Source organism: Sycon ciliatum, chromosome 1 (assembly GCF_964019385.1).
Source record: "Sycon ciliatum chromosome 1, ocSycCili1.1, whole genome shotgun sequence".
Classification (NCBI taxonomy): domain Eukaryota; kingdom Metazoa; phylum Porifera; class Calcarea; order Leucosolenida; family Sycettidae; genus Sycon; species Sycon ciliatum.
The window spans coordinates 8,348,793-8,363,340 of record NC_088643.1 but is presented as its reverse complement, the minus strand read 5'-3'; the positions used below and the strand labels follow the sequence as shown (position 1 = coordinate 8,363,340).

Here is a 14,548-nt window from a genome sequence, read left to right as displayed (position 1 = left end):
AATTGTTGCCCCCATTAGCCCTGGCATTGGCCAGTCTAACGCACATTGGTGCTTGCGATACTACGGCATTGGTCCATAGTATTGCATACTGCATGCGGCAATTGTTGCCTGCGATACTACGGCATTGGTCCATAGTATTGCATACTGCATGCGGCAATTGTTGCCTGCGATACTACGGCATTGGTCCATAGTATTGCATACTGCATGCGGCAATTGTTGCCTATGCCCTGATAATACAACGCGTAATAGCTCCCAAACAGGTCGGCTTGTGTGGTTGTTAATGTATCTTTATCAATGTACATGTAGTCTTGCTGTTCTAGGTGCGAAGCCCGCCACCTCAGATCCTTAATCACTCATGGCCACAACAGTGATCAGGCTGGCTGCAGGGACACTCTGATCTACTGCATGCACTGCATGCACTACAAATCAACGCCCACAAAATGCTCAACAGGATTTGACCTGTGTGTTCAGTGGATGTGTGAAAAGAGTGCACTTATCCAGAGTGAGTGCAATCCTATGTGAAACATGACAACGTCGCAATCAAAATAACACAATGGGAGTGGCTAACCCCCAATGGCTTGTCCATCCACTCTTCAAAACAACACAATCATGGATATTGTATGTACTCTGAAAATGACTATCAGTCATCACTCATCGCTCATTACTCACCATATACAACCATTGCTGATCCAGCGTTGAAGTTGTTGTCCATCGTTTGCACCGTACACACATATTGTCCAGCATCAGAAGGCAAAGCATTCTCCACGGTCAGGATCTCTCCAGATGCACCGCTGATCACCACCCGAGTCATGGGCAGTGGTACTCCATATGCTCTTACCCACTGTATGATTGGTGCCAGGCCAGCAACATCTGGATAGTCATGACTACATGTTAACTGGAAGCTGTACGTAGAGCTGTTCATCACTACTCTCTCAGGGGAAACACTCACACTATAACCTGAGGGATTGAAAAAGGCAAAATAAACCTTGAGAATAGGATATGATGGACATCTTGATGGACTACAGTTGGATGATTATCCTGTACACAAGCAACTGAGTACCAGGTTTTGAGAGCAAGGCTCAAGAACAGAGATGCTCTTATTTTAATAAGATATTTATTCAACTCAAGCTCATAGCAAATGCAAGCAATGCTAGTATGAGGGTGTAGCAACCCCAGACAGGAGTGTAATAGCCAACCATAAAGAAATCTAGGTGATTACCTGATACAATATAGAGAGATTGTCACTTTTGTCAGTTTACTCGCCGCATCTCTTGGGGTGGTATGAGTATTGTCTGCTACGATCTTGTTCAAAAAGAGAGCATTTGCCCAGCTATTCTATGTACAGTGAGCCTCGTGAATACTGACCTTGGGTATAACAACTATCCAATAATGACACAATCTGTAGACCCAGTGATAATTTGACTGCATACTTTTAAACCCCACAAATGATGGCAACTCATGACAATGTTTTTATGCACGACAGAGGGTGGCTATTCGCAAGTTTTAGTGTACTTCAAGTAACACTGAAGAAAGCCATGGGAGAGTGTCACAGTGTCACAGTGTCACAGTGTCACAGTGTCACATTGTCACAGTGTCACAATGTGATCACTATCTGCACTCTTAGTCTTATGCTATAAAACAAAGTTGTTAACATACAAGGAACGAGACTAGGGACATTACGCACAAAAAATGAATCGCCATGTATCACCGGTGCTTCATGAATGCGTGCATACCTTTAGTTGTGACAAGAACTTGAGGAGTAGTTGGTGTTGCTGCCGTTGCTGCAGGTGAAATACAGTCCAATAAGAGAAACTGAGCAAGAACATTGACTAATATTCAGAAAAGATGTAAACACATACAGTGCGCATGGGAACATCCATAACATTATACCCATACACGGAATCACAAAAAGGTGAAAGTGAGAAGAAACCAAACAAGTGTACGATGCATTGCAACAACAATGGACAAAGCTGACGAGTTGTGCACGACCTGAAAACCCCCATTATTATAGTGAAGCATTCCCAAATTTCTTGTCACGAATCAATTCTAAACTCTTTACTTGCACATCCATAGTAATGCTAAATGGATGCTTGCACAAGCGTTGAGCCAATGGAAGAAGGGCTAATTTTTTCCCTGTTTGTAAAAAATCTAGACTAATGATGCCACTGGAAGGTATGCGGTGCATATTGAAATGATGTTGCATGGTCCCTCGTGTGTTGGCGTGGCGAGACTCACCGCATTATCATCCTCCACTGATGAGTTCGCAAGAGTGAAACACCTGTCTAGAAGCGTAACATTATCTGTCAACGGAAGTGTCCTTGCTGTGCTGGTGTGATATGCTTCGTGAATGGGTTCGGCTAAGAGCGCATGGTGGTGACGGGTTGAGGATGTAGCAAATTTAAACTAGATCCAGAATAATGTGTGTGGGTAATGATCTCGTCAATGTTAGAAAAGGTCTTGTCAAACATTGAAATACACAGCACCCTATGTTCATAAATAATTTCTTGTGAACACGGAACAAGAAATCACACTCACCTTGTGTTGTGGTTGTAACCACACTGAATACCACTTCTGCAGATCCTGGTCTAATTCCAGTGGATCCAAAACTAGCTACACTGCACACATAGTTGCCTGCATCTGATGCAATTGGTTCCTGGATTGTCAGTACTTCTCCATTCAAGCCACCGATCTCAAATCTACCCAAAGGAAGAGCTCTGCCATCCAAAAGAGACCAGCGATAAATCACGAATAACGCATTGGGATCATTGTGACTGCATCTCAGCACAAAATTGTTGGTGCTAGAGTCCAACTCCACTCTTGAAGGAGATACTATTGCGAAGGATCCTATATCACATCAAAAAGAAGCACAAACAATGAGGAAGTGGTTGTCAAACCACTCGTTCTCAAAACACACACACACCCGATCTACCTTATTGTTTCTATGCATCACCATTCCAGGTGTGATCATCAACCATGACATACATGTCCTCCAGATCATGGTTATCATGCATACAGTCTCTATTTCATTTCTAACTCTCCTTTATTTTTCACACTACTCATGGAATTATTTTGTTCCCCACACTCACCTGCTGGTGTTGGAGGCATTGTTGTCCCTGGACCTGAACTAGCTGCAATTGGTCTCGTTGTTCTTCCATCATCAACTACAAAACACAAAATGGAAATCAATTACATGAATTACTCTGATGGTGAGCCAAGGAAAGTGTTAAATTGAAACAAGGAAAATGGTGGGGCACAAGTTATGCGTTAGAGTCCATCAAGTCACTCTCTCTAACTCACTTCCTTGCCGTGGAATGTCTCAGTACTCCTTGTTAGTCTTGTGCTACCTTGTGCACGTCTGACCGTTCAAAACCTGGTTTAGTTGGTGGACTCGCATAACTTGTGCCCCACCGGCCGTTTTCCTCGTTTCAAATCACATGAAGGCATGCAATATAGATATACCATTGCTAGTGAAAGTACAAGACAAAAATGGGGCTAAAACCTGTATCAAAGGAAAAATGGCAATCGCGAACTACACATGGCTGCCAGCAACGAAGGCCAGTGAAGTTGCTGTATTCTGATGAGGCCATTGAACACCAGGTAGCGACAGCAAAAACTGAAACTCACCTGCTGGTGTTGATCTAGGTTGTTGTGTGCTTACTTCTCCACCTGGACTAATTGGAATTGGTCTTGTTGTTGCTGAGTCATCAACTGCAAGACATTAGATAAACACAGTCATGCAGCCAGGGGCCAGGTTATCGGAGGCAGTTAATACATTTCGGGGAAGTAAATAGTGCACTGGATAGCGAAAGTCACAGTGGCCTTGATCGGGTTACTGCTATATATTGCCGATGTTTAGCCTGGAGGCTGTAACCTACAATGCTACCATACCCGGATTGTAAGCTAGAATGCTGTATCAATCTGTTGTTCAAACAGAGAGGTCATGTTAGTTGCTTGCATTTTGTATCCTAATTAGAAACAAAATTGTAGTGTTGCTGTTCTAGTTGCAAAGCCCACCACCACAGATCATTAATCAGTTGAAATTTGATAAGACCGGCTGCTGGAACACTCTCCGCTTAGATCAGCGCCACAGCATGAATGCCATGTGGGACGCACAGATGGCCACAGTAATTAAAACTAAATTTCAAAGTGAGGAAAATCCACCCACAGCCTCTTCCTCTTGCTGCATGGTCTGCAAACAACATCATGCTGTTGAGATGGGGCTACCTTCCATGCATCGGCACATGTCTTATATGAGGACCGGGCATCTGGGGGATTAATCTAATTCCTAGCTTGGTGGAAGCTGGTTTGAGTTTTCAGGCGTAACATGACAACCAGCAGTGCCACCCGACACGCAGTTCGGTGCATAAAAACTACGACTTCATTGCTAGGCAATGACAACTACACTCTTAAAGTGACTATCAGTCATCACAGATCACCTACTACTCACCATATACAACCATTGCTGATCCAGAGTCGACGTTGTTGTCCATCCTTTGCACCATACAAAAATATTGTCCAGCATCAGAAGGCAAAGCATTCTCCACGGTCAGGATCTCTCCAGATGCACCGCTGATCACCACCCGAGTCATGGGCAGTGGTACTCCATATGCTCTTACCCACTGTATGATTGGTGCCAGGCCAGCAACATCTGGATAGTCATGACTACATGTTAACTGGAAGCTGTACGTAGAGCTGTTCATCACTACTCTCTCAGGGGAAACACTCACACTATATCCTGGAGGGAATGCAAAAGGCAAAATAAACCTTGAGAATAGGATATGATGGATATCTTGATTGATTACAGTTTGATGCTTATCCCGTAAAAAAACAACTGAGTATCAGGTTTTGAGCGCAAGGCTCAAGAACAGAGATGCTCTTATTTTGTTAAGATATTTATTCAACTCAAGCTCATAGAAAAATACAAGAAATGCTAATATGAAAAGCAACCCCAGATATCAGCGTGATAGCCAAACATAGAGAAATCTAGGAGAATACCTGATATGGTATTGAGAGATTTTGACTTTTGTCAGTTTACTTTCCGCATTTTTTGGTGGTATGGGTATTGTTTCCTACCACCTTGTTCAACCAAGAGCATTTGCTCAGCTCAGTCAGGCTTGTGTGACTACTGACCTTGGGTATAACAACTTTCGAATAACCACACAATCTTCAGACACAGTGATAATTTGACTGCATGCTTTTAACCCCACAAATGATGACAAATCACATGTTTAGTGGACAACAGAGGGTGGTTTTCGCAAATTTTATAGAGTACTTCAAGTAACGCTGAAGAAATGTATGGATGAGGATCCCAGTGTTATCACTATCTGCCCCCTTAGTCTTATGCCACACGGTGAAAGAAAATTGCCAACAGACAAGGAACGAGACTGTATGGACATAACGCACAAAAAAATGAATCGCTATTTATCACCGGTGCTTTATGAATGCATGCATACCTTTAGTTGTGACAAGGGCTTGAGGAGTAGTTGGCGTTGCTGCCGTTGATGTATCGGGTGCTGTTCCGGACCCTATGATTGGGGCAGTTGTTTCATCCGTGGCATCAGTACCAGTGACATTGCTCGTTGTTGGCATGTCAGTTGTTACAGCTGCAGGCAATGTAGAACACCGGGAAGTAAACAGAAGTGTCACTACACACAAGAAGAGAAGAAAGCTTCACGATCCTCAAAAATAAACAGTTTTAGAGCTTTTTCACTGACTTCTCATCAGGTGGAACACAGTCAAATAAGAGAAATAAGCGGACGATGCATTGCAACAACAATGGACAACGCAAACGAGTTGTTGACGACGTAACATAACCCCTTTATACCGTAAAGTACCGTTGATCCACCCCATCTTTAATTGCCCCACCCCCCGTCGATTTTCTGCCTGTGAAGCGACTTCGGGGTATACAACGAAATACGATGTTGAACCGAGGCATGCACTGCTGTACACAGTATGTGCGAGTGCAGGATGAAAATGTGCACAACCCAGCACATCGAGTCTGAACTTCCATGTTGTTGCACATCGTACTGCACTTGACAGCCTTGATCTAATCCCCGCCCCCTGCCGAGAACCCAGCTGGGAAGCGACATGGCGTCGGGGTGGATCACCATTACTTTATGGTAATAGTGAAGCATTCCCAAATATCTTGTCACGAATCAATTCTAAACTCTTTACCCGCACCTTCATAGTAATGGTAAATTGATGCTTGCACAAGCGTTGAGCCAATGGAAGAAAGACTAATTAGTGGCAACCACTGTGCATATTTACCTTGCGATGGAACTGTGAAACTCAATGCTTCACTCCATTCAGACACAATGCAGTTGTCTGCATCACCGTGATAGCGAATTCTCAGTGCCGCTTGTGTTCCCGCACCAAGTCGTGGTATGACAACCTCCTTTGTACTATTACCCACAGCAATCTGTCCCACTGGTCCCCAGGCATTGTCCACAAAAAGCTCCACGCTGAAGAAGCTCACTCCTTGCACAAAGTTCGGATATGATGGCACTTGGTACATGCCCAGTGACTCATCAACAAAGCGTATTGTATTATCTGGCCACACAGGTGCGTCTGAACCAGTACAACAGAAAGCAAAATCAGAGTTGAAGTAGACATTCACAGTGTATGGGTCGCTTTAGATGGTGACTTTCTCTTAACGGGCACAAGCATTATCGGGAAGGCCAAAAGTCAAACAGAGAAGAACATTAGAAAATAGTTGATCTGATGAAGATGTCAAAACCTCCATTGGTCCGGTATCAAATGTCCAATTGACTGCAAGGTACTTCAAGTACAATGTAATTCTTACCCACTGTTCTGCATGGGGAGTCGCTGGTGCCACTGCCGCCCAAATCAGTGACCATCATGTCACCAGATGCCGTGGTCAATGAATCAGAAGTGATCCCTGCATTCACACAATCATAGAACAAATAGATGACAAAGATATTGTCATACTTTGATCCACGACGGGGTGATAGAGTACCGACTATCTCACCCATCGACATTTTAAAGTGTTGCTCCGAGTACTCCTAACACTGTCTGTCCTCAGAGACTTTTCTCTCCTTCTCCTCCGAAGACAGTGTCTTGTCTATTTGTATTTGCCTGTGCGCTGTGATCATAATACAAAGATTAGGGAGGTTTCGCTCTAGCACACATAAAAAAGCATATGACGCTCGTCTTTTCTTCGAGGTTCTAGCCAAAGCAACGTAGCTAAGCGATGCACTCGTTTTCAACTTTTACAGGAATGAAAAGTGAAATTGAACTATGCCTGATTAGACTAATCACAACTCCTGTCTTTTACGCACAGAATGCATTGCATGTATACAGGCCCTCATCTTTGTAGACCACTATGCTGACTCACTACTACTACTACTACTACTACTACTACAAAAAGAAGTACTCTCAAACCTTGAACAACACAACACCCTATGTTCATCTGTAGCGGCTTGTGAACACGGAACAAGAAATCACACTCACCTTGTGTTGTGGTTGTAAGCACACTGAATACCACTTCTGCAGATCCCGGTCCAATTTCAGTGGATCCACCACTATCCACACTGCATACATAGTTGCCTGCATCTGATGCAATTGGTTCCTGGATTGTCAATACTTCTCCATTCAAGCCACTGATCTCAAATCTACCCAAAGGAAGATCTCTGCCATCCGAAAGAGACCAGCGATAAGTCACGAATAATGCATTTGGATCATTGTGACTGCATCTGAGCACAAAATTGTTGGTGCTAGAGTCCAACTCCACTCTTGAAGGAGATACTGTGGCGAAGGATCCTATATCACATCAAAAAGAAGCACAAGCAATGAGGAAGTGGCTGTCAAAGTTTGCAAGTGATTAGCAATTTAGCATACACACGTAGAAATTGGAGATGGCTGATTGGAACGTGGAGGAGAGTTATGCAGAACAAGTGGCTAGTGATTGGGAAGGCATACAGCATCGTACAGTGGAACTTAATTAGTGCGGGGGGGGGGGGGGAGTACTCCAATAAGTCATACTCTTGCCTAGTACAGTACGTATCTTGTCCGGAGCACGGGTGTATTGCTCACTACTGAAGTATGCTAGGATGAGAAGTACCTTGAATGCTAAGAACACTTTCCTGCTGCCCATGTGGGTATGCTGTATCATAGTTTTATCCAAATTCTACTGTATATATGTATAATAGTACATGTGTTATTTTTGCCACTCCAAAGTAGGTGCAAAGCAGATGTTCTTGTTACTCACCTTTCTCACTGGTTATAACAGAAGCTGGTGCAGTTGTCATTATCGGTACGGTTGTTGGCATTGTGCGAGGTGGACCCTCTGTGTAGTGCACACGAACACACAGCGAACAGAGCATAGCATTATGCATGACTACGGGAGACACTAGTCCTTTCTACTTCTGTCCGACATTTCGTTGCATTCAGGTGTTGTAGACATCACACGTGTACGTAACTAACAAAGAATCTTGAAATAAAAAGAGAAACCCTGCCGACCAGTACATATTTAGTTATACCTCTATTCAGTGGCGCCTAGCAGAAGTCTTCGCTAAAGAACGAATAATAGATGTACTTCTAAAATAGGAATATTACAGCACAGAATATAACTATTGACATACACCACCAACATACCGTAGACGACGGTAGCCGAACCAGGCAGAATATTTCCATCTGGGTCGCTCACTTTGCAAGTGTAGACGCCGGCATCGGATGGCTCAGGCCTGAAAATCGTGAGCATGTCACCGAACTGATCGCTTATCATCACCCGCTGCGTTGGCAGCTGGCCGTCAGCTCGGCGCCATGTATACACAGCAAGCGTAACATTGGGCTTGTCGTGAGCACACGTGAGTATGAGCGCTGGAACGCTCGCATTGACCACTACGCGGCTTGGTGACACGACTGCGTTGAATTCTGTGAACAAATAGGAAAACAAGATATGCATTGAGATGTGTGTGCGCACCGAGGTGACTTTTTATATATGTGTATGCAGGCAAGCTCGGGCAATGACACAGCTAGCTTTTGATAGCTTAGAAGAGACAAAGAGAGAGAGAGAGAGAGAGAGAGAGAGAGAGAGAGAGAGAGAGAGAGAGAGAGAGAGAGAGAGAGAGAGAGAGAGAAAGAGAGAGAGATACAATGGAATGTCCGAGAAAGCAGTTGAATCAAGGTTACATACCTTGGTAAACAGTGGTGATCAGCTGCTCAGTGGTCACCACTTCTGAAAGAAAATTATCAAAATCCAGAAAAAAAACAGAGTCATGTGCAAACAATATACACACACTACCACATCTCTAAAAATAGTTAGGTGCATGGTTCAAGTAGAGAACCATGGCTATGAAACACAAGCACATCAAACTGACACGTCTGATGATCAGAAGAACGACAATTATACGAACATCGACTACAAAATTGTAGCCTAACCATCGTTTATCCGAAATGCCTGCTTGCACTGTATTGAAAGTATGAGTTTTGCTGATTCTCCCATCCGCAGCACCTTTCAAATGATGCACAGGATGTGTGCCAGCAAGTTGCTGTCACCATGTATCCCCATTTTGTCATTTTGAGGAGCTGGAGTGAGTCCAACTCCTGTGGCAATGCCAATAAGAATAAGAAACGATGACAACACGGGGGCACGGATTATCAGGTCTTAGATGTGTGTGTGTGTGGCGGCTGCCTTATCCAAAACCTACTCCTCATACGAATCTCATGAAGACGACGCTGATCCGAGGGGTGCGGATAATCGGCACTCTACTGTACATGGATATGCATGAAAGTCGGAGTTGCAGCTGAACAGTTTTAATTTGTTTTCAGTACGTGTACTTATACATAATGCACTGCAGCGAGCACTGTCGTGAGCTACCATAATTCGCTTCAAAATGCGGTATCCAACTGACCTGTAGGTGCTGTTGGCTCCTGTGTCGTAACCACCATACTGGTTGTATCTGGCATATCAGCTGTGGTCGTGACAATAGCGGGCTGTGTTGTCGCTGTTGGTGGCATAGTAGTGCGTGCTGGACCGACTGTACACAGTACACACACAGCACACATGTACATCAGCAAGGTCACAAGGACTGTATGGCAGACTGTCACCACACTGAATTCAACCGAAGATCCGAACTACTGTTTTAGAGAGCTCCATGCACCCCCAGCCCCGGGTATCGAGCACTGTTTTGAACAGTGTAAGTTGAACAGTGTCAGTCGACTACTGTGCATCCCACAGTATGTTCTATCTGGGATCCTTCGTACTGAAGTGACTGCCAGGGTAGACGATACTTACTGAACTGAACCTGGGCAGTTCCACTGTAAAACATCACATCCGGTGCTTTGACTTCGCACACGTATTCTCCACTGTCCGATGGTTCAGGAGTCTGGATGCGCAGGATCTCGCCGTCATGACCCATTACTTGGTGACGTCGCTCGTCAAGCGGTGTGCCGTCCTGCCGCCTCCATGTGTAGAACGGGTAGGTGATGTTCGGCGCATCGTGACTGCACGTCAACACAATGCTCTCTGTACTGGCATTGGCCATCGCCGAGGATGGAGATACGCTAGCAATGTAGACTGCAAGTATATCACCGAAACAGAAATAGAACACACACACACACACGCACACACAAAACACACAACACACAGCTGTGAAACCCCACAGTACTCAAGCAGCAAAACCAATGTCAGGTACAAACCGGCAAGTGGATCACAATACGCATAACCAAGGTCTTTGACTAACCTGCAACTACTGGTTCTTCAGTTGTTGTTGCTGTTGTTGTTGTTGTTGTTGTTGTAGTGGCATTGATTGGCTGTGTTGTTGATGGTTGAGGTGCTGTAGTGCGTGCTGGATCTACTGCAACACACATGCACGCCCACAAGCCCGCCCATCCGCATGCACAAAACACACACACTCACACACACACACACTCACACACACACACACACACACACACACACACACACACACACACACACACACACACACACACACACACACACACACACACACACACACACACACACACACACACACACACACACACACACACACACACACACACACACACACACACACACACACACACACACACACACACACACACACACACACACACACACACACACACACACACACACACACACACACACACACACACACACACACACACACACACACACACACACACACACACACACACACACACACACACACACACACACACACACACACACACACACACACACACACACACACACACACACACACACACACACACACACACACACACACACACACACACACACACACACACACACACACACACACACACACACACACACACACACACACACACACACACACACACACACACACACACACACACACACACACACACACACACACACACACACACACACACACACAGGTGTTTCCACACAGACTTCACTTCAGAATTTCAGCATTAACTGCCAGTTGGCTAGTACTACTACATGTACATGAATAACAAGAGGATTTCACTGGCTCATTCTGGGCCCAGCACGTAACCCTACCGATAAGCAACACAGTGCTGTAAGCTGATGCAGGAGTAAGAAGAAACATCAGTGCTTCAGCACGGATGGTACCCCCCCCCCCATCTCGCCCTGCCCCACCCCTACCCCTTTTCTGAGGTCAAAGCACTTTACTTCCACACTGGTTGTACCCCATCACCTCGCCCTTCCCTACCCCTATTTCGAGGTCAAGGCACATCCCTTCCACACTGATTGTACCCCACCACGGCACCTTGCCCTGCCCCACTCTTTCCCCTGTTTCGAGATTAAAACACATCACTGCCAGTAAATTACATAGAACATTTCCACCTTGGACCTACCGGTAGCATCAACAATAAATTCTTGCTCAATGAACAAATTTAAAGTGAAAACTTCGGTGTATTTCAAGACACTCACACTCACACAAACAAACATACACACACACGTAAAGCAGCGAATTGGATCTCTACTCGAACCTCATCAAGGTCATTTTCTCTCGCCAAAAGACTCTAATCCTTTCTTCGAGGTTCTAGCCAAAGCAACGTAGCTAAGTGATGCATTCTCTGTCAACTTTTCACAGGAATGAAAAGTGCAATTGAACAATGCCTGAATAGACTGAGCACAACTCCTGTATTCTCCTTACAGAATACATTGCATGAATACAGGCCCTCATCTTTGTAGACCACTATGCTGAATTACTACTACAAAAAGGAAGTCATCTCAAACATTGAACGACACAACACCCTATGTTTATCTGTAGCTGCTTGTGAACACGGAACAAGAAATCACACTCACCTTGTGTTGTGGTTGTAACCACACTGAATACCACTTCTGCAGATCCTGGTCTAATTCCAGTGGATCCAAAACTAGCTACACTGCATACATAGTTGCCTGCATCTGATGCAATTGGTTCCTGGATTGTCAGTACTTCTCCATTCAAGCCACCAATCTCAAATCTACCCAAAGGAAGATCTCTGCCATCCACAAGAGACCAGCGATAAGTCACGAATAATGCATTTGGATCATTGTGACTGCATCTGAGCACTAAATTGTTGGTGCTAGAGTCAAACTCCACTCTTGATGGAGATACTGTGGCGAAGAATCCTACATCACATCAAAAAGAAGCACAAGCAATGAGGAAGTGGTTGTCAAACCACTCATTCTCAAAACACACACACACAAACGATCTACCTTATTGTTTCTATGCATCACCATTCCAGGTGTGATCATCAACCATGACATACATGTCCTCCAGATCATGGTTATCATGCATACAGTCTCTATTCATTTCTAACTTTAAATGTATATTTCACACTACTCCTGGCATAATTTTATTGCCCCCACTTACCTGCTCGCGTGGGTGGCACTGTTGTAGTTACATCTTCTTCTGTGGTAATCCTTGGGGCTGAACTACCTGCAATTGATCTCGTTGTTCTTCCATCATCAACTACAACCCATAAAATTGAAATCAATCACATGAAGGCATGCAAAATATACCATTGCTAGTGAAAATACAAAACAAAATAGGGGCAAAACACCTGTATCAAAGGAACATTGGCAATCGTGAACTACACATCGCTGCCAGCAACGGAGGCCAGTGAAGTTGCTGTATTCTGATGAGGCCATTGAACAACAGGTAGCGACAGCAAAAACTGAAACTCACCTGCTGGTGTTGATCCTGGTTGTTGTGTGCTCACTTCTACACCTGGACTAACTGGAATTGGTCTTGTTGTTGCTGAGTCATCAACTGCAAGACATTGGATCAACGCAGCCAGCCACTAGTCAGGTCCTCGGAGGCATTTTATACATAACTGGGCAGCAAAAATTGCCCTGGCCTTGACCGGGTTACTGCTAGTATATTTCAGATGTTTAGCCTGGAGGCTACAAGCTACAGGGCTACCATGTCTAGACTGTAAGCCACAGTGCTTTATCAATCATTTGGTTCGACACACAGGCCATACTACCTACTTTCCACTTGCATTAATTTTTGTATCTTTATCAATGTACATGTAGTCTTGCTGTTCTAGGTGCGAAGCCCGCCACCTCAGATCCTTTTAATCGCTCATGGCCACAACAGTGATCAGGCTGGCTGCAGGGACACTCTGATCTACTGCATGCACTGCATGCACTACAAATCAACACCCACAAAATGCTCAACAGGCTTTGACCTGTGTGTTCAGTGGATGTGTGAAAAGAGTGCACTTATCCAGAGTGAGTGCAATCCTATGTGAAACAGGACGTCGCAATCAAAATAACACAATGGGAGCGGATAACCCCCAATGGCTTGTCCACCCACTCTTCAAAACAACACAATCATGGATATTGTATATACTCTGAAAATGACTATCAGTCATCACTCATCGCTCATTACTCACCATATACAACCATTGCTGATCCAGCGTTGAAGTTGTTGTCCATCGTTTGCACCGTACACACATATTGTCCAGCATCAGAAGGCAAAGCATTCTCCACGGTCAGGATCTCTCCAGATGCACCGCTGATCACCACCCGAGTCATGGGCAGTGGTACTCCATATGCTCTTACCCACTGTATGATTGGTGCCAGGCCAGCAACATCTGGATAGTCATGACTACATGTTAACTGGAAGCTGTACGTAGAGCTGTTCATCAGTACTCTCTCAGGGGAAACACTCACACTATACCCTGGAGGGAATGCAAAAGGCAAAATAAACCGTGGGAACAGGATATGATGGACATCTTGATGGACTACAGTTTGATGATTATCCCATACAAAAGCGCCTGATTTTTAGGTTTTGAGAGCAAGGCTCAAGAACAGAGATCACTATCTTCCCTCTAAGTCTTATGCCACATTATGAAAGAAAGTTGTTAACATCCGAGGAACGAGACTGTAGGGACTTTACACACAAAGTATGTATCGCCATTTATCACCGGTGCTTCATGGATGCATGCATACCTTTAGTTGTGACAAGAACTGGAGGAGTAGTTGGCGCTGCTGCCGTTGCTGCAGGTGAAATACAGTCCAATAAGAGAAACTGAGCAAGAACATTGACTAGTATTCAGAAAAGATGTAAAAACA

General features: G+C 44.6%; 1 protein-coding gene across 1 annotated transcript in view; it reads right to left on the bottom strand.

Annotated features, from left to right (window-relative positions):
• Positions 1-14,548, bottom strand: part of LOC135808598 (uncharacterized) — a 181,370-nt gene that overhangs the window by 57,660 nt on the left and 109,162 nt on the right. Inside the window, exons 84-104 of the mRNA XM_065321850.1 lie at positions 14,426-14,473; positions 13,867-14,154; positions 13,155-13,238; positions 12,840-12,938; positions 12,287-12,595; positions 10,704-10,817; positions 10,256-10,537; positions 9,873-9,998; positions 9,155-9,196; positions 8,614-8,892; positions 8,228-8,305; positions 7,471-7,779; positions 6,803-6,898; positions 6,268-6,567; positions 5,454-5,603; positions 4,448-4,735; positions 3,625-3,708; positions 3,087-3,161; positions 2,536-2,844; positions 1,734-1,781; positions 670-957 (exon numbers count right to left, since the gene is read on the bottom strand). Coding sequence (XP_065177922.1) covers positions 670-957; positions 1,734-1,781; positions 2,536-2,844; positions 3,087-3,161; positions 3,625-3,708; positions 4,448-4,735; positions 5,454-5,603; positions 6,268-6,567; positions 6,803-6,898; positions 7,471-7,779; positions 8,228-8,305; positions 8,614-8,892; positions 9,155-9,196; positions 9,873-9,998; positions 10,256-10,537; positions 10,704-10,817; positions 12,287-12,595; positions 12,840-12,938; positions 13,155-13,238; positions 13,867-14,154; positions 14,426-14,473 — 3,696 coding nt within the window. The remainder of the gene's footprint in view (positions 1-669; positions 958-1,733; positions 1,782-2,535; positions 2,845-3,086; positions 3,162-3,624; positions 3,709-4,447; positions 4,736-5,453; positions 5,604-6,267; positions 6,568-6,802; positions 6,899-7,470; positions 7,780-8,227; positions 8,306-8,613; positions 8,893-9,154; positions 9,197-9,872; positions 9,999-10,255; positions 10,538-10,703; positions 10,818-12,286; positions 12,596-12,839; positions 12,939-13,154; positions 13,239-13,866; positions 14,155-14,425; positions 14,474-14,548) is intronic.